The sequence below is a fragment of the Prunus dulcis genome, chromosome 3, assembly GCF_902201215.1.
Source record: "Prunus dulcis chromosome 3, ALMONDv2, whole genome shotgun sequence".
NCBI classification, from domain to species: domain Eukaryota; kingdom Viridiplantae; phylum Streptophyta; class Magnoliopsida; order Rosales; family Rosaceae; genus Prunus; species Prunus dulcis.
Window position 1 is genome coordinate 9,066,354 of NC_047652.1, and position 18,286 is coordinate 9,084,639.

Sequence of the window (18,286 nt, forward strand, 5' to 3'; positions counted from 1 at the left end):
TTTCAACAAAATAGACAATTATTTAATTGAGTAGTTATATAATTTTTGAATTCAAGGGATTCTTTGTAGAGATGACATTTGAGAGAATACTAAAAAATAAACGATTTAGATCATTATAATAAAATATCTTATGAAACATATAATCTTAATCTGAGTGGTGGTAAGTCATTGTCAGCAATTCAAGTCTCAATGAGGTCACCATGGTCAATGTGGTTAAACCATCTCCCAAATCCGACCTTCACTTAATGATCCTGGTTTAATATGTATAATCAAATCAATGAGATTCGAAGTAGGCTCAGATACGTACAACTAAGACATTGCTACACTAATGGGATGCAAAATTTGAAGGGCTTTGATGATGGCATTACTATTAAATTTTAAACCAAGCAGTAATTTTTCGTTACTGCCAACCCCAAAGATACCAACTTCAAACACTGAGCAAGAATGTTCTATTAAATTATGAAGCTCAAACCTCTGCCCCATTAAACAGCAGAGATTTGAAATTATCCAGAAGAAGGCAGTATTGAAGAAATTAAAAAAATACAGAAATCAACAATAGCAAAATATAATTCGAGACAAGACAGCAACAGACAGCAGAAACAACACCATAATTAAAAGGTAAACGACAAGCCGCACTACTATTATGCCCCTCGGGGCACCGGACTTTTACAGCCCCTACCCTAGCTAGATTTGAATAAACTTATACATTTGGCTTTCTGGAATCATTACAATCAAAACGATGTACAGATGCAGGAAGACAGTATGTTTGGGCTAAAATGACATAGAAGACAGGATCAACAATTTCCAGGTTAAGCTGGAGAGCCACTATATGTATACATCATCGGAGGGGAGGGCGAGAACAGCATATTAGGCCAGAATGCTGAGTGTTATATAGACCACAAAGAGGCCCTCTTTTGCTTCACATCCATCCACTAGTAGAACAGATAATTCCTTGTTTCATGACTTTACATTCAAGTACCAACTGGGTGTGGGAATCCAAGACCAGTCTGCTGCCGCATATGCTCTGGTATGAGCCTGTTGATCAGTTCGGGTGACGCTCCACTTAACTGCAAGTCAATTTTCAAAGCACTGGTGAGAGGGATGAGTCAATTAAAACTTCCAAGAGTAGAAAATGCGTTCGCTAAGAAAATCAGCTAAAAAATTTCACTTCAACTTGTCGATGGCAAAGAAAATGACAAGAAGAAATGTAGATATGTCATCCTATGCTCATCGAACTGGTTCCTAATTCTTCCAAGTTACGAAACAGGACTCAACCTAGGAAAATGGTATATTTGACCTTCATGCTACTGAAAATTTGAAGAAATCCAAATAACTCAGGACTTATTCAACCAGACAAGATATCACGTAATTTCTCTGACACCAGGTGGCTATTAGCCACTCTTCAAAGACGAGTAGAATGAATCAACATCATGTTCACAAGTGCCAAGTTAAAGTACCGAAAGGCCCAGCACATCTGAATCAGTGGCATTGAGTATTGGTCTACCTCAAGGTGTCAAGATTGATAACAGGTAAAAATAAATAAATCTGAAACTCACTTCTTGTTTGAAGTTGAAAAGTGGTGGCAGTGGGCGACCATTTGGAAGGCGAGCATTGGGCTCCCGAAGTTCATCAAAGAAAGGATGTGTGCATGCTTCTAGCTGTAATTGGGCAATCAGTGAGAATTTAGATATTATGCACGTTGCGGAGTGAAACTATCCAAAATTGACAAATAAACATTTCCATCCCTACAGCTAAGTGCAAAAGTTGCAGCTCAGCACCAAGATAGATTCTAAACAGAGGCAGCTCTGCTCTAATCTTTATTCAAAACTACATCCCAAAGCATGATGTCTTGGGCTTTATCTTGAAACAATAGAAGTACTCCATGCGAAGGGAGTCCTACTCACCGCAGTGCAACGTAGACTCGGCGAATATTGAAGAAGTCGTGAGGCAAGGTCAATTGCTTCAGGCGGCATTCGCTTGTGGAAAACCTGAATAAAGGAACATTGGTGCAGATGCATAAACTATAATAATCCCACAGACAACAGTAATTAAAACGCTATAATCCTAGTGTAAACATAATTAATAATGTTATTGGTCAGCACAGCTAAGTATGGACAAGCACAAGGAAGAGTACAATCAGGAAATAAAAGGAAAATCCCAGGAAATTTTAGGACAGAAGGTGTCCAGAACATAAAGACATGAACGTATCTGTACATTATGCCCATGTGCGAATTATGTTATCACACCTTCCTCTATACGCAGCCCTTAGGATGAACTTATTTGAAGGGTTATAATCTAAATGCATACCTTATGCCAAGGGTGAGCTTTAATCTGAGGGAACCTAAAATCTGTGTAGTTCGGATTCATGCATCGAATTTCTTCTCTAGTTGGAGTACCAAGAACCTGCAAGAAGACATTGACAGTGTAAGCACATGCACTTGCATGCTCCACTTAATTCAACAGAGAAAGTGAGGCTAGACCTTGATAATCTCTACAAGTTGGTCCACTGCATTCTCTCCTGGAAACAATGGCTGTAGAAGAGCGGGAAATTCTTTTGATGAGTCAAAAACCAAATATAGTCTAACCAAAAAACTTAGGCCAAGAACAAGAATATTATTTACAAAGAAGTCGAAAACCTGGCCTAGAAGGAGCTCAGCAAGGACACAACCAGCTGACCAGATATCAATGGATGTTGTATATTCTGTTGCACCAAAGATGAGTTCAGGAGCCCGATAGTAACGAGAACATATGTACGATATATTTGCTTCCCCCTTGACCTGATAGGAAAAAAAAAAAAAAAATCATTAAACTGAAATATAAAAGGAAACTGATTTTCTTAGCAACATTAACATAGAAACTGCATCAGCATTTAGCATAGACAAGTCATTTAAGTATAGCCAGACTGGCAAAAACATCTTGCTTTGAAATCATGCAATATTTTTAATCCAATAGGCAGCTGATTAATTATTGGTTTGTTAAGAAGTAAAGATTAACAACCATCAAAGAAAATCGTCATTCAGCCATCAAAATTCCCCCCCAAAAAAAGTCAGATAATTGAATAAAAGTAAAGTGTTAAATGATGTGAGGAAAAACATACCAGAACTTTTGCACTTCCAAAGTCACAAAGCTTAACCTGATGGGTGAGGGGATCAACCTGCAAAGTATATTGGAAAATGGGGGATAAAAAATCCAATTCATTTTAGAGAGAACAAACACAATAAACAAAAAACACATACCAAAAGATTTTGAGGCTTCACATCTCTATGGCAAACACCAGGAACAGCATGAATATAAGCCAGGCCCCTAAAAATCTGAAATGGTTTTTTTTTTCCTTTTCCATTTATTATAAGGGCATAAGCCAGTATAAATGATTACCAACATAAAAACCAACAATAAGTTAACTAACACAAAACGAAAAAGGATTCTTACTTGATATGTATAAAGTTTCACATAGATTAGTGGCATCCTTTGGTTCATACTACTGTAGTGCTTCAGAACCCTGTACATAGTCTCGGGTACATATTCCATAACAAGATTCAAGAAAAGCTCATCTTTACTTGTTGTAGAGAAGAAACAATGCTTCAGGGAAACAACATTTGGGTGATCCATCAAGCGCATCAACTGCAACTCACGATTTTTATACCTCCTGTCCTGCAAGACCTTCTTTATGGCCACCGTTTCTCCAGTTTCAATGCATTTAGCCTGAAAGAAAAAAGAGTGCCAAATACTCAAACGAGGAAAAGAAATTGAGAATACTTTGTTCCATTAAGTAAAATCCATACCTGAAAAACGATTCCAAATGATCCAGTACCTACAACACGCTCTGCCATGTAACTGATCGTCTGCAACCAACATCAGAGGAACACCTCAGAATACAAAAAGAATGGAAAACCAAATAATTCTTCAGAAGCTCGACATATCAGAATCATAGGTAAAGGGCCTCAGCTGTTAGCACCTCTTACGACCAAAAGGAACCAAGGAACAGTGTTCATAAAGAATTTATCATCTCTCAAGTCAAGTAATCCTTGATTATGAAGGCGAAAAGTGTACAAATTTTTGTGCAATAGATGGAATTAAAGGGGAAGAAGAAAGAGTTTGGTCAAATTGTAGCCACCAAATGGGGTAAAAGAAGAAAGAAAGAACCAGTACTAACCCGTTTGGGTTCACCATTTTTGCCACCAATGGTTGTTGAAATGATGTGACCGGTGACTGCATCATTTCCCTCAATAACAGGAGCTGACATTTCCTGCAATTTATAGCAACACAACATACAAACATAAGCACAAACTGCAGAATAGCCATAAAAGAGTGCAGATGAACACATGGACAATGCCTCTATGTTATTATACCAATTCTAACATTTATCAATCTTCATTCTTCATCTGAGTTCGGCTCTGTTGGTCTACAACTGCCGTCTAGAAACTAATTGCATGTATCTAATACATAAATCCTATTGTTTGTACGATTGTGTCTTATGCTGCACTACATTCTTTGTGTGGAAAAAATATAAAAACATGCAACCCCCTCTATATTAGTGAGAATTTTGAAATTTTTGTGCTTGGAAACCTGTGTCCTACACAAAGTGAAAAATTAGTGTACATTTAACAACAGTCTAAAGCAATCAAATGTTGAACGCATTGATGATAACAAAAGTTAATACTTACAAATTTGAAATAGACTTAACGATACAGCATAACAGACACAAACTGATGGATATTCAGAATGAGATTTAGGAAAGGGGAAAGCACAAAGATCTCAACAGAGATTTAAACTAAAGCAAAATCAGGTAACCCGAGTTTACAAGAAAGCATCACATGCTATAAAACTTGCATTTTAAAGAAACTACTGTTAATAAAGAATCAAAGAACATCAACTTCCTGAAGCAAACTAGAATACTTTGAAGAACAATCCACGTAGAGGAAAGAAAAAGAACAAAAAGTCAGCAAAAATTACGACATTATTAAGAAACTGGACAACCCAAAAGATATCGGATTGACAACAGCCTCCAAAAACCACCAAATGAGTACCAAAACAAGCATGAGATCAGAAAAAACCTATTCAAGAAGCAAAGATAAAAATAAATAAAACATAAAAGAAGAAAGAAAGTTCAGTAGTGTCCAATAAGATTAACCGAAATAATGTAGCGTCAAACTTAAACCAGTAGAGAATTTTTCAAAAATAGATCACATGAGATAGTTGAAAGTTAAAGCGAAAACTGGACAAAAGGGCTAGTATGCAAAAGCAACAAAACCCAATTGCCCAGATTGGCAAAATGGGAAAGTTAGAGCAATCACAATTTCTAAATTCGGCTCAATTAAGTCTTTAATATTTCCATTTTAGGTAACAAAACAGCTAATGAACACAAATAAAATTAGCCAACGCCGCATTTTCTATAATTTTCTCCTCCTAATTTTCCTAAAGCAACGTGATCTCAGACAAAAATAACAGAGGGAAATAAAAATTAATGCGAAAGAAAAAAAAGTACAAAAAAAGTTATAAAATCGAAGCCGAGCCCGGAGAGAAGCTCCGGCAAGACGACTCTAACCTCAGAACACAGAGAAAGTTGCAGATCGCTTCTAATTAGTGAGGAAATTGAAGCTTTTAGCTGGATCAAGGTCGATCTAAGCACCGAAACCTACCTCTACGAACATGAAGACCGAGACAGAAGAGAGAAGGAGAATCTCTAAGAGAGCAAACAGCAAAGCTCAAAGAGGTGGCTGTGAAATGCGACAGCGAGAGCTAGAAAGAGAGAGAGAGAGAGAGAGAGAGAGAGAGAGAGTACCTTGTCGGAGTCCATATCGGGGGCTCGGCGAGTCACGTGGTTCAGTGGCTCATTGTGGTCTTGCTGTCGCTGTGGCTGTGCCTCTGCTTGTTGATGCTTTGGCCCCAAAGCCAAGGACCCCATGTGATAGTGAGATTGCGACTCTCTCACACACCCACCTTCTCTCTTTTTCGCTCTCTACTCTCTCACACCATTTAGCTCTTGGTCTAGTTGTATTTTTCTTCACTTGATCGGGGGAGTATAGATGACAGGAAACATATTTGTGATGAGTTCGATATCTATATAATTACTCCTATAAATATTTAAGTTAAGAATTAATTACATACTTCGAATAAATATTTAAATTAAGAATTAATTAAGTATTTAAGTTAATGTCTCATAATATAATAAGCATAACTATAATCTTGTTGTGAATGTATTGGCTGATTCTAAATTATTGTGACTGCCTTAACCATTCTAAAAGTATATTTTAAGTATTTTATTGCTTGTAAAATAGAAAGGATTAAATACTTTTTTGGTTAGTGAATTTTGCTTGAAAATTCAATTTGGTCAGTGAAAAAAAGAAAATTAGCCAAATTAGTAACTGTGTTTTCTAAAGTTTACAATTTATAAGCATTCCATTATCTTCTGTTAAGTGAAGTTTTTATTTTATTTTTTTACAAAGCATGTCCAATCTTCTTCCTCTAACTCAATGAGTTAGGGTATATTGTGCTATTAGGGTTTAACAAATTGGAGAAAATCTTGGATTGAAATCGGAATTAGGAGGTATAACTTATAAGGTTACGGACTAGATGCTATATTGAAGCCTCAATCGATTGAATGAGAATCGTATGGCGACTTTGGATGGCAAGGAGACGTAATCAAGGTGATAGAGCACCAAAATATATTGGTAAGTTGTTGATTTCATTTTAATTTGGTTTGACTTTTTTATTTTCCTCATACCTCACAATTTTGATTTCAACCCAAGATTTCCCCCAATTTGTTAAATCCTAATAGCACAACATACCCTAACTCGTTGAGTTAGAGGAAGAAGACTGAAGGTACTTCTTTAAAAAAACTGCATTTAACTGAAGATAAAAGAATGTCTATAAATTGTAAATTTAGGAAAACAATGACTAATTTGGCTAAATACCAAATTAAATTTTCATATAAAATCTAATGAGCAAAAAAGTATTTAACCCAAATAAAAATACAATAAACTCTCTTTTTATTTCCTTATAAAAGGGACTAAGAAGGCAAATTGAGTCTAGCATAATGAAAAAAGACCTTAATTAACATGCTAGTAGTTTTAGATTCGAATCCTCATACATTGATACATTGATAGTGTGTATGTAAAATATATATATTTTTTAGTTATATAGAAAAACAAAGGAGAGTAAAAGAGCCACGCACGGCTAGTGGAGCGTGATATCACGCTCCCATCTGGCTGCGGGCAAGAATCGAGTGCCTTTGGTGCAGGGCAAGTGTTGTGGACAGTTGTTGGCAAAATAGAGAGACAAGAATCACATGGGATGGAACACCCCGATGTTTTACATACTAATAACAAACCAATGTTTCTTCTTTTTCTTTTTTCTTTTTTAAATTATTTTTTTATTTTTTTAATATATAATGAAAATAACAAGTTTCATTTCAATCAAAACTAGGAGTACCCAGTACAAAATCATTCATAATGAAAAGGGAAAGCCAATCCAGTCCCTTTTCAACCCAAATAGTGAAGTTCGTACATGGAACAGCATACTTGGCCAAATTAATACTTTTGTCTCTAATTAAAAAGACAAAGTGAGATTAGAGACCTCATAAACTTTAGTAGGCCAATTCCACCTTCACGGATCGTGATTCGTGTTGATAACTTGTAGACCTGTTGGTGACCTTTAAGAACGAGTTATTTTTTATGTTAATCCGTAAACCTTTTTTTGTGACCCGTTGAAAAATAAAGTAATTTTACTTATTTTATTTTGGTAGATTTTTTAAATTTCATTTAATTTTTTCGTGACATCACGTTATGGGCTAAGGGAAAGATGAAGTGTCATATATGGGTGTAGCAAAAAGCCTTTTGGGCAAAATAGCATACATAAGCTTGAGTCCTAGAACAAAACCGTGAAGGCTTATGCCCAAAACGGATAATATGTTACTAGGGAAGCTGAGTCGTGACACAAAATTTGACTTTAACAACAATGTGTTTGTTGGGAGTAGACTACCTCATACATACACCATTGACCGTGCTTCAATTTCATAGCCAATACTTCTCCAATGGGCATGAAAAATTTTCCCACAGATTTGGTGCACTTTTAATATTAATTTGAATTAGCAGTCTATGAAGGAAACTTATATGTCACCCAATATTTATCAGTTGCGCAAAAATAAATTCCTTATAAAATTAGTTCACTAGTCTGCAATTCTTCCTGATCTCTCCATTTGTCCCAGTTAGAGGACTAATAGCGCTCATCTTCGCCATGGCTGCAGCAAAATCTCTTGAAAACGCGGCGGCGTTGTTACTATACGTTCTAACCAAGGCATCCTGACTCCCGCTGTTGAAGAGCTCCTGGTCGGAATGAAGAAGACCACGACGAGCCACAAGGGCCTTGTAGTAATTATTATCGAAACGAGTCGGGGTTATATCGAAGGGAGCAAGATTCGTATCGCCGCCCGAAGCCGGACATGTAGCCTTACGAGTGGTGGCAAAGCTGGGGTCAATGTTGGTCTCGTTGTATATGCGGGTTTTGAAGAGAAGACACTGAGACTGGCCTATTGTGTGGCCACCGGAGAGCACGGTCAGATCGCTGGCGGTTAAGCCTTTCGCTGCGAAACTCGAAATTAGGGTTGCGAGGTTGGCGAAGGGGGAGGGGAGTTGGTTGTTGGCATCGCTTTGGCTTGCAGTTCTTGCATCTCTTCGGCCTAGGGCTACCGTCCATGGGGTTCCTCCAAGCTGCACAAAGAAACAAAGTATTGAGCATGTGAATATCACGTGATCAAAACAAAAGAAAAAGCAAGAGAGGTCTTTTCCTATAAATGGATAGAATATGTATGATATCTTGGTATGTGGATTGGGTCGTAGAGGGCTTATGTCCATGCAAATTTTAAAATGGGTTAAAATTCAATCATTGACTAATCTGATATTTTAAAATATGTACGTAGCAGGTTAGGTTTTGTCCCCATGCAGGTTGTTGAGTTGGCATGCAACAAAATCAGACCAGGGACACCATGAAAGTCAGAGAAATTATAGAATAATATATGATCACGAGGTACATATCTTAAACCCGTGTTATAATGTTGATAAACGACATGGTTTATTTTTTTCATTTTTAGAAAATAATACCAATAAATATTCACTTATATTATAACACATTTACATTTACAAGATATACTACGTGTCCGTACTATCTTAATATTCGATAATCACTCAGAAAGTCATAAGTAGTCGGGACCATAGTTAAAAAAATAACGCTTGTCCAAACAGAGAAAATAATAATAATAAATTGAGATCTAAAATTTATGTATTAGATTGAGAATTTGACATGCACAACATAATTCAACTCCAAATCAATGTCGACAAAAGAAATTAGGACTACTCCCAAGTGAGATATTTTCTTAAAAATAATAGGAAATTAAATTGTTAGGACCAAAAATAATAGGAAATGATTGTACCATAGCTTGAAAACCAATCTACCCCAAAATATGGCCAAATTTTATGGTAAATTAATTAATATCCATGGAAAGGCTTGATGCTTCACAATATGCATATCAGTAGCCTATTACGTCAAATTAATATAGTAGCTAGCTACTAACCAAGACAACTCCATCCCGGCTTGCGAGTGCTAAAATATCTGCACAAGATACAGTAGCATTACAAGCAGCTTCCACTCGGGTTTTGATGGTGTCAATGACTTCAAATCCCCTGACTGAGTTCTGGTTTGGGAATGCATTCTTTTCACCGGTGAAGGTGGCCGTGTCATCCAATAGTATGGAAGCGTCGCAACCCTATTGAAAAACAACATGTTAGTATTAGACAATCGAAATGGTAATGGGACACAGTCGAGTTAGGACCGTTTCTGACTTTTGGGTGGCTCACGGACATAAATTAAAATGAGACCTCTTTCTCTTTGCCAATATATTTAGACATGATTCCACATATAATTAACAATCTTTGTCTACGATAACACATCAGATTGTTCGATATAAGAAAACACTACTGTATTGTTCTCACATTTACAAAGCAGTCGTGGAAGAATAAGCGAAGGATCGAGGCACCCATCCGAGCCTCCCTAGCAACAGCCTGACTCATAGCATTGCGAACGATGGTCGGCAGACTTGGGCAGGTTCTTGCATAGAAGTTGGGAGAGAGTTGTGCATTGGCACAACAACCAAAAAAAGGAAAGATGAAGAGTGTAACAACAATGAAGAAGTAGGACAGAGAGGCCATTGCAAGCTTCATCAATATAAGAGCTGAAGAGATGAAGCTGGGCTTTGTGGTGTAAGGAGAAGGATTGAAGAAGCAGTCTATATATAGAGTAAGATTGTGCATGCATGGAATGAGAGATGAGAGGTGATTTTGAACGTTTTCTGTGAAGGCGTTCCATTTTCAAACTTTGTTGCTTTAACGCGTTTACCATAAGGTGGAGGGGACACCATCGGCTCCAATACAGAAATAAAAGGAAGCATATCCAACCAAATAAAGCAGGTTTGACTTCTGTACACTTTTCCAAATCCATGTAAAACACGAAGAAAAAAAAAAAGACAAAAGAAGAAGAAGAAGATGGACGACACCCATATCAGCAATTAGCAAGCAAAACAGGATAAGCCAACTAGGCCCCCCCCAATAATACATATCGTTCTCAAAAATTCAACGATTCCCTAGGTTAGGTATAAGCTTATGAGCCACCAAAGTTGCCTTCACGTGTGTGTATATATATATTAACTAGATATTCCTCGTTCAAAGACACCTTGAGCTTGAGGATACCAAAACTCATTTGCAATTCTTTTTTTTTTTTTTATAAATAAAAATAAAAATAAAAACCACAGGAAGGGGAAGGGGGGGTATATTCTCATACACACATGGTATTATGGGGAATGGAACCTCAAACTACTAGCTAGTATGTGCATGCCAACAGCTCTATCACTGAGCTAAGAACCCATTGACATTTGCAATGCCATTTCGATAATATATAAGACAGTAAAAATTGCAATGCCAAATTGCCATATGCAGCATATATATAAATATACAATATATATACAGAGAGCTTTAATTGAGGGATTCCTCAAATAAGAATTTGAGGAATACCCTTGTAGGGCCCACTTCGTATTGAATTTCATTAATCCAAATCGTCTTTTTTGTAGATACTCATTCAAGGATCATCTCTACAAAAAAATCACTTGAATCTGATATCATTTGACCACTCAATTGAATTATTGAAATTTTAGTACTTTTTTGAAGCATCGTATTCATTGATTTTGTAGGACATAATTGGATATCGAAACAGTTTTCGATTTATCTAATTTTTTATAAGGATGATCTATGAATATAGACTTAAAAATTAGATTGTTTCAATCGTTGAAAAAAAATTTGTAAGAGATCCTAAAGGGTGTCATTCAAATAAAATTATTTGAGAAATCCCTCAATAGAAGAAGACTGTATATATATAGAAAATATGTTTCTTTGAGATTGAAATTTTAAATTTTATCAGTTTCAACATATCACAGACACATGTGTAGAGTAATTGACTCTTATTACAAAGCTCCAAGTATAACCTAAACCTCTCTGATTTTGAGAATTAGATAGGAAAAGTCTTTGTTGTTTTGTCAACTAGGAAAAAGTCAGGAGACATGCATGCCGTAAAAGTTTGAATGGAATCGGGTTGTCTCTTCATTGACGAAAATAACACTCCCAAGTGGGAGGTACGGGCTACTTTTCTCTTGTGTTCAATTCAACCAACTCCCGGACTGGGCTTGGACCAGTTGGTAGTTTCCCTTTATTTTCTTTATTTTCTTTTATTTTTCACTTCTTTTGCTTTGATAGTAGAGAATAAAGAAAGCACAATGGTTGTAGTATTAGAAAACCTCATTATAAGTCACTGACAACCCATGACTTATAGTAGCGAAGTTAGGATTTCACATTAAAAGGGACCCTTCACAAAAATAAAAAATAAAAAAAGTTCAAATAGGAGCCCTCAAGCGCTAACGGGTTAATTAATAATATTATTTCATATTGATTAATAATTTATCCATTTATTACAGTCATAATTATTCTGAATTTCATATTTTAAAATGGTTGAATATTAATTAATCTCATCATTTACACTATTAAAGACTCAAAATTTAAATAATTTATACTTCAACAGAAAGAAGAAACACAAACAATGTTCATATTCACTACAAACAACCCATGGCCAAAGGATGTTGACCACAGATTGACCACGAAACACGTAATTATGGTAGACGCATGATGCCATTAACTTTTAGGCACGGAAAATGGTGTCCGTGGTGTGGGAGCAAATTTCCCCATGACAATATTCGGTTCGAAAGATTCTCCTTTCTTCTTCGCCGCCTCTTTCTCCCTGCAAAATAAAACAAATAAGAGGACCACACCCGGGGGGTGTTGGCCAAATGCCCTCCGATGCCTAAATTAGTTCAAGTATTTGTAAGAAAAACACTAGCTAACTAGGGTACAGAGATGTGTTTAAGGTGTAAATTGGGCGGCCGGAGCCTTATGTAAAAGAAAGAGAGAAAGGAGGTGGCTAGGGTTTGAGAGGAATTTTCTGCAGAGTTTTTAGTAGAGATTTCATACGTACCTCAACCCTTGTGTGTAGCCATGCTTTTATAGAGCCTCGTAGGGTTAGCGTTTTGAGAAAAATAATCCTTGTTGGGAAAGAAATTATTTTTCTGATTTTAGGAGATTTAAATCAATTAGGGATTTAATGCGAATCAAATCCCTAATCAATGCAAGACTCCCCAAATTAGATAATCCTCAAATGGAAGGAAATATTTGACCTAGGGTTTGCTTAAAATTAGGTTCCCACAAATGCCCCCCAGCTTCTGCATGGCGCATGGTGGCATGGAGGAGGTGTGAATTAACTTTGGGTTGTCCAGCTGTAACTGGGCTTCCTTATTGGATTTGGGGTCCCAATTGGAGTCGGCTTTTGACTATTCTTGGAGTTGGGTTCCTAGTAGGAATGGGCTTGCGATTCTTTCTTGACCTAGGATGCCCAACCTGTATAAATGCAGGGCTTCTCTTCACTCTTCTTCACATCGCAAACTTGACTTCTTTACTTTCTAGCTTGAGAGAGATCTTGGAGAATTTGTATTGCTTGTCGAAGAGAGAAGTTGTCGTGCATCCCATTGTAAGTCGAGCAAGTATATTTTTTTCTTTGTCTTCTCTTTTTTACGACGAGTACCAGCTAGATGGGACCAAGCTTATTGTCGTTGCTGGTGGCTGAAGACGGTTGGAGTAGCAGTGACCGTTGGAGTTCTGCCCCCTGCCAGTATGTTGAGAGATGGAAGCAGAATAGTCTAAACTCTGATGATCTGCCGGCTGGGCAGGATGAGTGTTCTGCCAGACTCCATTAAAAAAGGATGGCCGACATGTCAAGTCTTCAAGAAATGAAGCTACAACTTTGCTGGCGAAAGATGCGACTCCGTTGAGGAAAAAGACAAGGATCCATTCTGCTGAGAAGACTCAAGTAAGAGCTGTTCTGCCGCCATCAATAAGGTTTAAACATCTTGTTAGTGCAGATAACAAGAAGATTGACGGTATACGCGATGTTCGGGATGTTTCTCTTGAGTCTTCTACAGACAAGCTTGGAGACCGTGATTTGCTCCATGAAGTGGTTTGCTTGCCGAGAAGTAAAGAGATGTTGGCATTCCTCTTTGAAGTTAGAGTCATCTGCATTAGTCAAGGAATGGAGATCAAACTGGGAGGTGTGCTCATTCGCTCAACTATTGCGATCCAGCTGTTGAGTCACGACTAGTCAAGCGTGGGGTTGATTCAGCATCGTCGACTCCTTTATTTCTTTTCAGCTTTTGTAGTATGCTTTCTTGTGTAGAATAATTGTTGAACTTGGCCGGTTGGTCAACTTGCTTTGGAAATTTTAGTTATTTTTTCAACTTCAATTTGCTTATTGACTTGTGAACTGCTTGAGTAACTAGCCAGTATCTTGATTGTGTGTCTCCCTTAGAGAATTTATAAGTGCCAGGGTCCTTCTTAAGGGACTCCAAGCATGCTCTGCATATCTCATAGGGTGTTTTTCTCAGGTCACAGCATGTTTGGCCTATGTTCGAAGACATGTCGATGAGAGCGGCCCGTTTGACCTACGTCCGGAGAAGTGTCGATGAGTGTGACCCGTTTGGCCTACGTCCAGAGACCTGTCATAAGTGTGGCCCGTTTGGCCTACGTCCGGAGATATGTCGATGAGTGTGGCTCGTTTGGCCTACGTCCGGAGACGAGCCAATGAGATGAAAGTGACTCGTTTGGCCCACGTCTGGAGACGTGTCGATGAGAGTGGAATGTGTCGATGTGTGTGGCCCGTTTGGCTTACGTCTGGAGACCTGTCGATGAGTGTGGCTCGTTTGGCCTATGTCCAAAAACGTGTCAATGAGAGTGGCCCGTTTGGCCTACGTTCGGAGACTTGTCGATGTGTGTGGCCCGTTTGGCCTACGTCAGGAGACGTGTCGATGAGAGTGGTCCGTTTTGCCTACGTCCGGAGACGTGTCAATGAGTGTGGCCCGTTTGGCCTATGTCCGGAGACGTGTCAATGAGAGTGGCCCGTTTGGCCTACGTCCGGAGACGTGTCAATGTGTGTGGCCCGTTTGGCCTACGTCCGGAGACTTGTCGATGAGAGTGGCCCGTTTGGCCTACGTCCAGAGACGTGTAGATGAGTGTGGCCCGTTTGGCCTATGTCTAGAGACGTGTCGATTGCATTTGTGACCACTCCATTAGAAACAAAAGCTTGAATATGTATTGATATCTACGTGACTACATTGCTTTATTGAACAAAAGAGATAAGTTACAGAGGTAACATTAAAAGTAACTTGTTTTCAATAGAGGTGAGGGAGGCCTGGCCGCCTGCTTGGAGCCGAGCTGATAGGAGAGGAGCTTCGTGCATAGTACCTTCGGAGGTGATGGGCATTCCGTTGTCTTGGAACTTCCTTCCCTTAAAAGGTGATGTCGGGATCGTCTTCCATGACTGGGTAGCAGGTGACAACTTGGGAGACCTTCGCTTGTCGCTTGCATGATCTTTCTCTTCTGCTCCTCGGTGGTCAGCTCGGGCACTTAAAGTCCGCTAAGATTGTGCTAATCCGCATGACTTTTTTCGTGGAGGTTCATTGGCAGCCGCGTCACGATCTTTGATTTGCTGGATAGCCCCCCTTGCGATGAATTCCATGCAATGGCTGTCTCCGACCAGTTCTTCAAGGTGCGTTTTCCAGGCGAAGCAGTCATTTGTGTAATGACCATGCCCTTCATGGAATTCGCAGTATCTACTGGTATCCTTCTGCTTTGATGTTCGCCCTTTCTGCTTTGAACCTCTCGATGAAATCTCGAAGGAATTCTTCGTACTTCTTTTGTAGGTTGAATAGGAGGTCAGGGTTCTTCTTGATCGTCCGGTAAGAAGTGTATTCTTTGGTGAAGACATAAGCTAGCTCCTTGAAGCTGCTGATCGACCCAGATGGCAGGGTGTGTAACCAGTCTTGGGCTGCTTCTAGCAAGGTCATTGCAAACACCTTGCACATCAGCGCATCGTTAGCGTTGTAGAAGATCATGATACTTTTGAAGTGCTTTAGATGGCTTTTGGGATTGGAATCCCCTTTGAAATGCGTGAATGAATGCGTTGAGAATCTCTTTAGGGGAGCAGTTTGCTTGATCTCGGCAGTGAAAGGCGTAGAGTTTGCTTGGTCCACCTCCCTGCGTAGAGCATCTTCGAAATTTCCACCAATCTTTTAAGTTACGAAGTCGGTCATTTACGAGCTTCTCGACATCCTCCGCGTGCATGGCTTGCCGATCACGTTGGCGACACTCGTGATTCAGGCGGGGATGGTTGACTTCCTCGTCGACTTGAAGAAGTTGACCTCCTTGGTTGCCTTATCCGTGAGGCAGGTTGGTGGATTGAGCTTGCGAAGATTCCTCCACGAGTTATCGTCACAAGTTGGTTCTCGATCGAGTTAGTGAACTTCGGTCATTGCGTTCGTCACGCAATCATTCACGGAATCGTGCCCTCTGTGAGTCTAGTCTTGAATGGATCATCAATTGGCTCAGAGTACGGCATGCAGATGTCTGCGTCTCGTCAGCTCGATCTCGTTCTCTCCCCTGCCAGTTTGTCTCTGACTGACTAGTCTGGGATCCCTCAAAATGCTCACCGGTATGCTGGCGGATCCTTCTCTCCTTGTCATGGGCTCCAAGGTTTTGACCCAAGTTGATCTGCCTGAGGAGCTAGCCAATTAAATTGTTTTGGTCGTCAACCCTTTGCGTAAGCTGATCAACTCATGAGTTAAGGCTGACTGTGTGGGTTGGGAATAGAGGTGTGGATCAGGCCCAATGGCAGATGGGCTAGGGTTCCATTAGATGTGTACACGGGTGCATACGTCAAGTGTGGTTGCAAAGGAGGGAGTGAATGGATTTGCTCCAAGACTAGGAAATGGCCCGAGATGGCATTGAGGTGGTCACGAATGGCGGCACTGTCATAGGTGGCTGCACCGGCACCTAGGCCTTGCAGTTGCATGATGGAGGAGGCCACGGGGTTGCGTAGCTGCGCTGCAATTTCAGCAGCCACATGGCACAGCTGCTGCTGAATTCTGGTTGCTATACCAGTTGTTTGGAGAGGTTGCGTAACTGCCGGAGGTGGCTAGACAGCATGGGCAGCCACGAGAGGCTGCTGGAACCAGCCGAGAAGCTGCTGGAACACACTGGCAGCCATTGGAGGTTGTTGGAAATCTCCGAGAAGCTGTTGGAATGAGCTGGCAGCCATGAGAGGCTATTGGAACTCGCTGGGAAGCTGCTGGAATGCGCTGGCAGCCATGGGAGGCTGCTGAAACTAGCCGGAGAGCTGTTGGAACGCACTGGCAGCCATGGGATGTTGCTGGATCTAGCTGGGAAGCTGCTGGAACATGCTGGCAGCAACGGGAGGTTGCTGCAAAACGCTAGCAACGGCTGTACCTCGTGGTGGCAGCGAGGCTTCGGTCGTTCCGGAGTGTGCTGTCGCTGTGGTTTTGCCCCTAAGGTGTTTGCTTCCAACCATGGTTGTTTGGAAGGCTTCGGTGGATTGAAAAAATAGTTTGGAGCACGCTTTGAGTATATCTCGTGCTCTCAATGAAAGCACCAATTTGTGGGAGCAAATTTCCCCACGAGAATATTACGTTCGAAAGATTCTCTTTTCTTCTTCGCCGCCTCTTTCTCCCTACAAAATAGAGAAATAAGAGGACCACACACCGGGGGGTGTTGGCCAAAGGCCCTCCGATGCCTAAATTAGTTCAAGTATTTGTAAGAAAAACACTAGCTAACTAGGGTACGGAGATGTGTTTAAGGTGTAAACCGAACGGCCGGAGCCTTATGTAAAAGAGAGAGAGAGAAAGGAGGTGGCTAGGATTTGAGAGGAATTTTCTACAAATTTTTTAGTAGAGATTTCAGACGTACCTCAACCCTTGTGTGTGGCCATGCTTTTATAGAGCCTCGTAGGATTAGGGTTTGGAGAAAAATAATCCTTGTTGGGAAATGAATTATTTTTTTGATTTTATGAGATTTAAATCACTTAGGGATTTAATGCGAATCAAATCCCTAATCAAGGCAAGAATCCCCAAATCAGATAATCCCCAAATGGAAGGAAATATTTGATCTAGTGTTTGCTTAAAATTAGGTTCCCACATGTGGCCTATAATGGTGGATCTCACCATGCCTTTTTACCCTTGCAAAAATATGCATCCACCAATTAAAATACTAATATTTTTTGAATTCGATACCATCATTACCAAATGATGAAGAGAAATTAAAAAAAAATCACAAATGGATATAATACATAGTAGTATTTGTGGCTATAGTTTGAACTTTTAATGCTTGGGAAGAAAAGATATCAAAATTAAATAGTCGAATTCTAGTCTTGATCAAGGACTAAAATATCAATAATATCGATGAAATATCGAGGATATTATCATTTTTCGGGTCTAGGATATTTTGGAACATATCCATACACATATCGTATAAGTATTGATAATATCAGAAAATATCGACATCGATAATTTCTCTCACACTTCAGCAACATTTGGCAAAAATATCGCTATAATATCACTGTAATATCGAGATGATGAAAACATTGAAAAATTTGAAGAGTTATTTACACTAACACCCCCTGAGGTTTCTTGTGTTTTCACAAAACCTCATAATGTCTCAAAAATTACATGAACACCCCCTGAGGTTTCAGTTTGTTTCACAAAACCCATTTTCGTTGATTGTTTGTCCAAAAATTGATGATTTCATTAAAAAAAACTTATGCAAATGACAAAATTAACCTAAATGAAATATATGCA

General features: G+C 39.4%; 2 protein-coding genes across 3 annotated transcripts; both read right to left on the minus strand.

Moving 5' to 3' along the window:
- Nucleotides 1-426: 426 nt before the first annotated feature.
- LOC117620828 (shaggy-related protein kinase zeta) lies at nucleotides 427-6,011 on the minus strand. Of its 2 annotated transcripts, none has more exons than XM_034351068.1 (12): nucleotides 5,783-6,011; nucleotides 4,154-4,246; nucleotides 3,783-3,842; nucleotides 3,430-3,702; nucleotides 3,237-3,311; nucleotides 3,098-3,154; nucleotides 2,637-2,777; nucleotides 2,481-2,531; nucleotides 2,308-2,403; nucleotides 1,905-1,988; nucleotides 1,557-1,658; nucleotides 427-1,067 (listed from the first exon to the last, which is right to left on the minus strand). In XM_034351068.1, exons 1-12 carry the CDS (start codon nucleotides 5,903-5,905, stop codon nucleotides 972-974), a joined length of 1,251 nt encoding a protein of 416 aa, XP_034206959.1. In that variant the 5' UTR covers nucleotides 5,906-6,011; the 3' UTR covers nucleotides 427-971. The 2 variants fall into 2 exon arrangements, with proteins under 2 accessions (XP_034206959.1, XP_034206960.1); XM_034351069.1 differs by lacking the exon at nucleotides 5,783-6,011 and adding an exon at nucleotides 5,546-5,747.
- Nucleotides 6,012-7,987: 1,976 nt separating this feature from the next.
- LOC117622294 (peroxidase P7-like) lies at nucleotides 7,988-10,238 on the minus strand. The gene is made up of 3 exons (XM_034352924.1): nucleotides 9,987-10,238; nucleotides 9,569-9,760; nucleotides 7,988-8,708 (listed from the first exon to the last, which is right to left on the minus strand). The coding sequence occupies exons 1-3, from the start codon at nucleotides 10,212-10,214 to the stop codon at nucleotides 8,160-8,162; spliced, it is 969 nt and encodes a 322-aa protein (XP_034208815.1). The 5' UTR covers nucleotides 10,215-10,238; the 3' UTR covers nucleotides 7,988-8,159.
- Between the last annotated feature and the right edge of the window lie 8,048 nt (nucleotides 10,239-18,286).

Bases quoted from the DNA above. Each gene is read 5' to 3' on its own strand.
- LOC117620828 (XM_034351068.1), bottom strand. From the start codon at position 5,905: ATGGGGTCCTTGGCTTTGGGGCCAAAGCATCAACAAGCAGAGGCACAG. The intron at 4,247-5,782 runs GTACTCTCTCTC...TATAAATTGCAG, and splicing joins CCGATATGGACTCCGACAAG to GAAATGTCAGCTCCTGTTAT. The intron at 1,068-1,556 runs GTGAGTTTCAGA...ATTGACTTGCAG, and splicing joins TTTTCAACTTCAAACAAGAA to TTAAGTGGAGCGTCACCCGA.
- LOC117622294 (XM_034352924.1), bottom strand. From the start codon at position 10,214: ATGAAGCTTGCAATGGCCTCTCTGTCCTACTTCTTCATTGTTGTTACA. The intron at 9,761-9,986 runs GTGAGAACAATA...GTTTTTCAATAG, and splicing joins TCCACGACTGCTTTGTAAAT to GGTTGCGACGCTTCCATACT. The intron at 8,709-9,568 runs GTTAGTAGCTAG...TTCTTTGTGCAG, and splicing joins GCCGGGATGGAGTTGTCTTG to CTTGGAGGAACCCCATGGAC.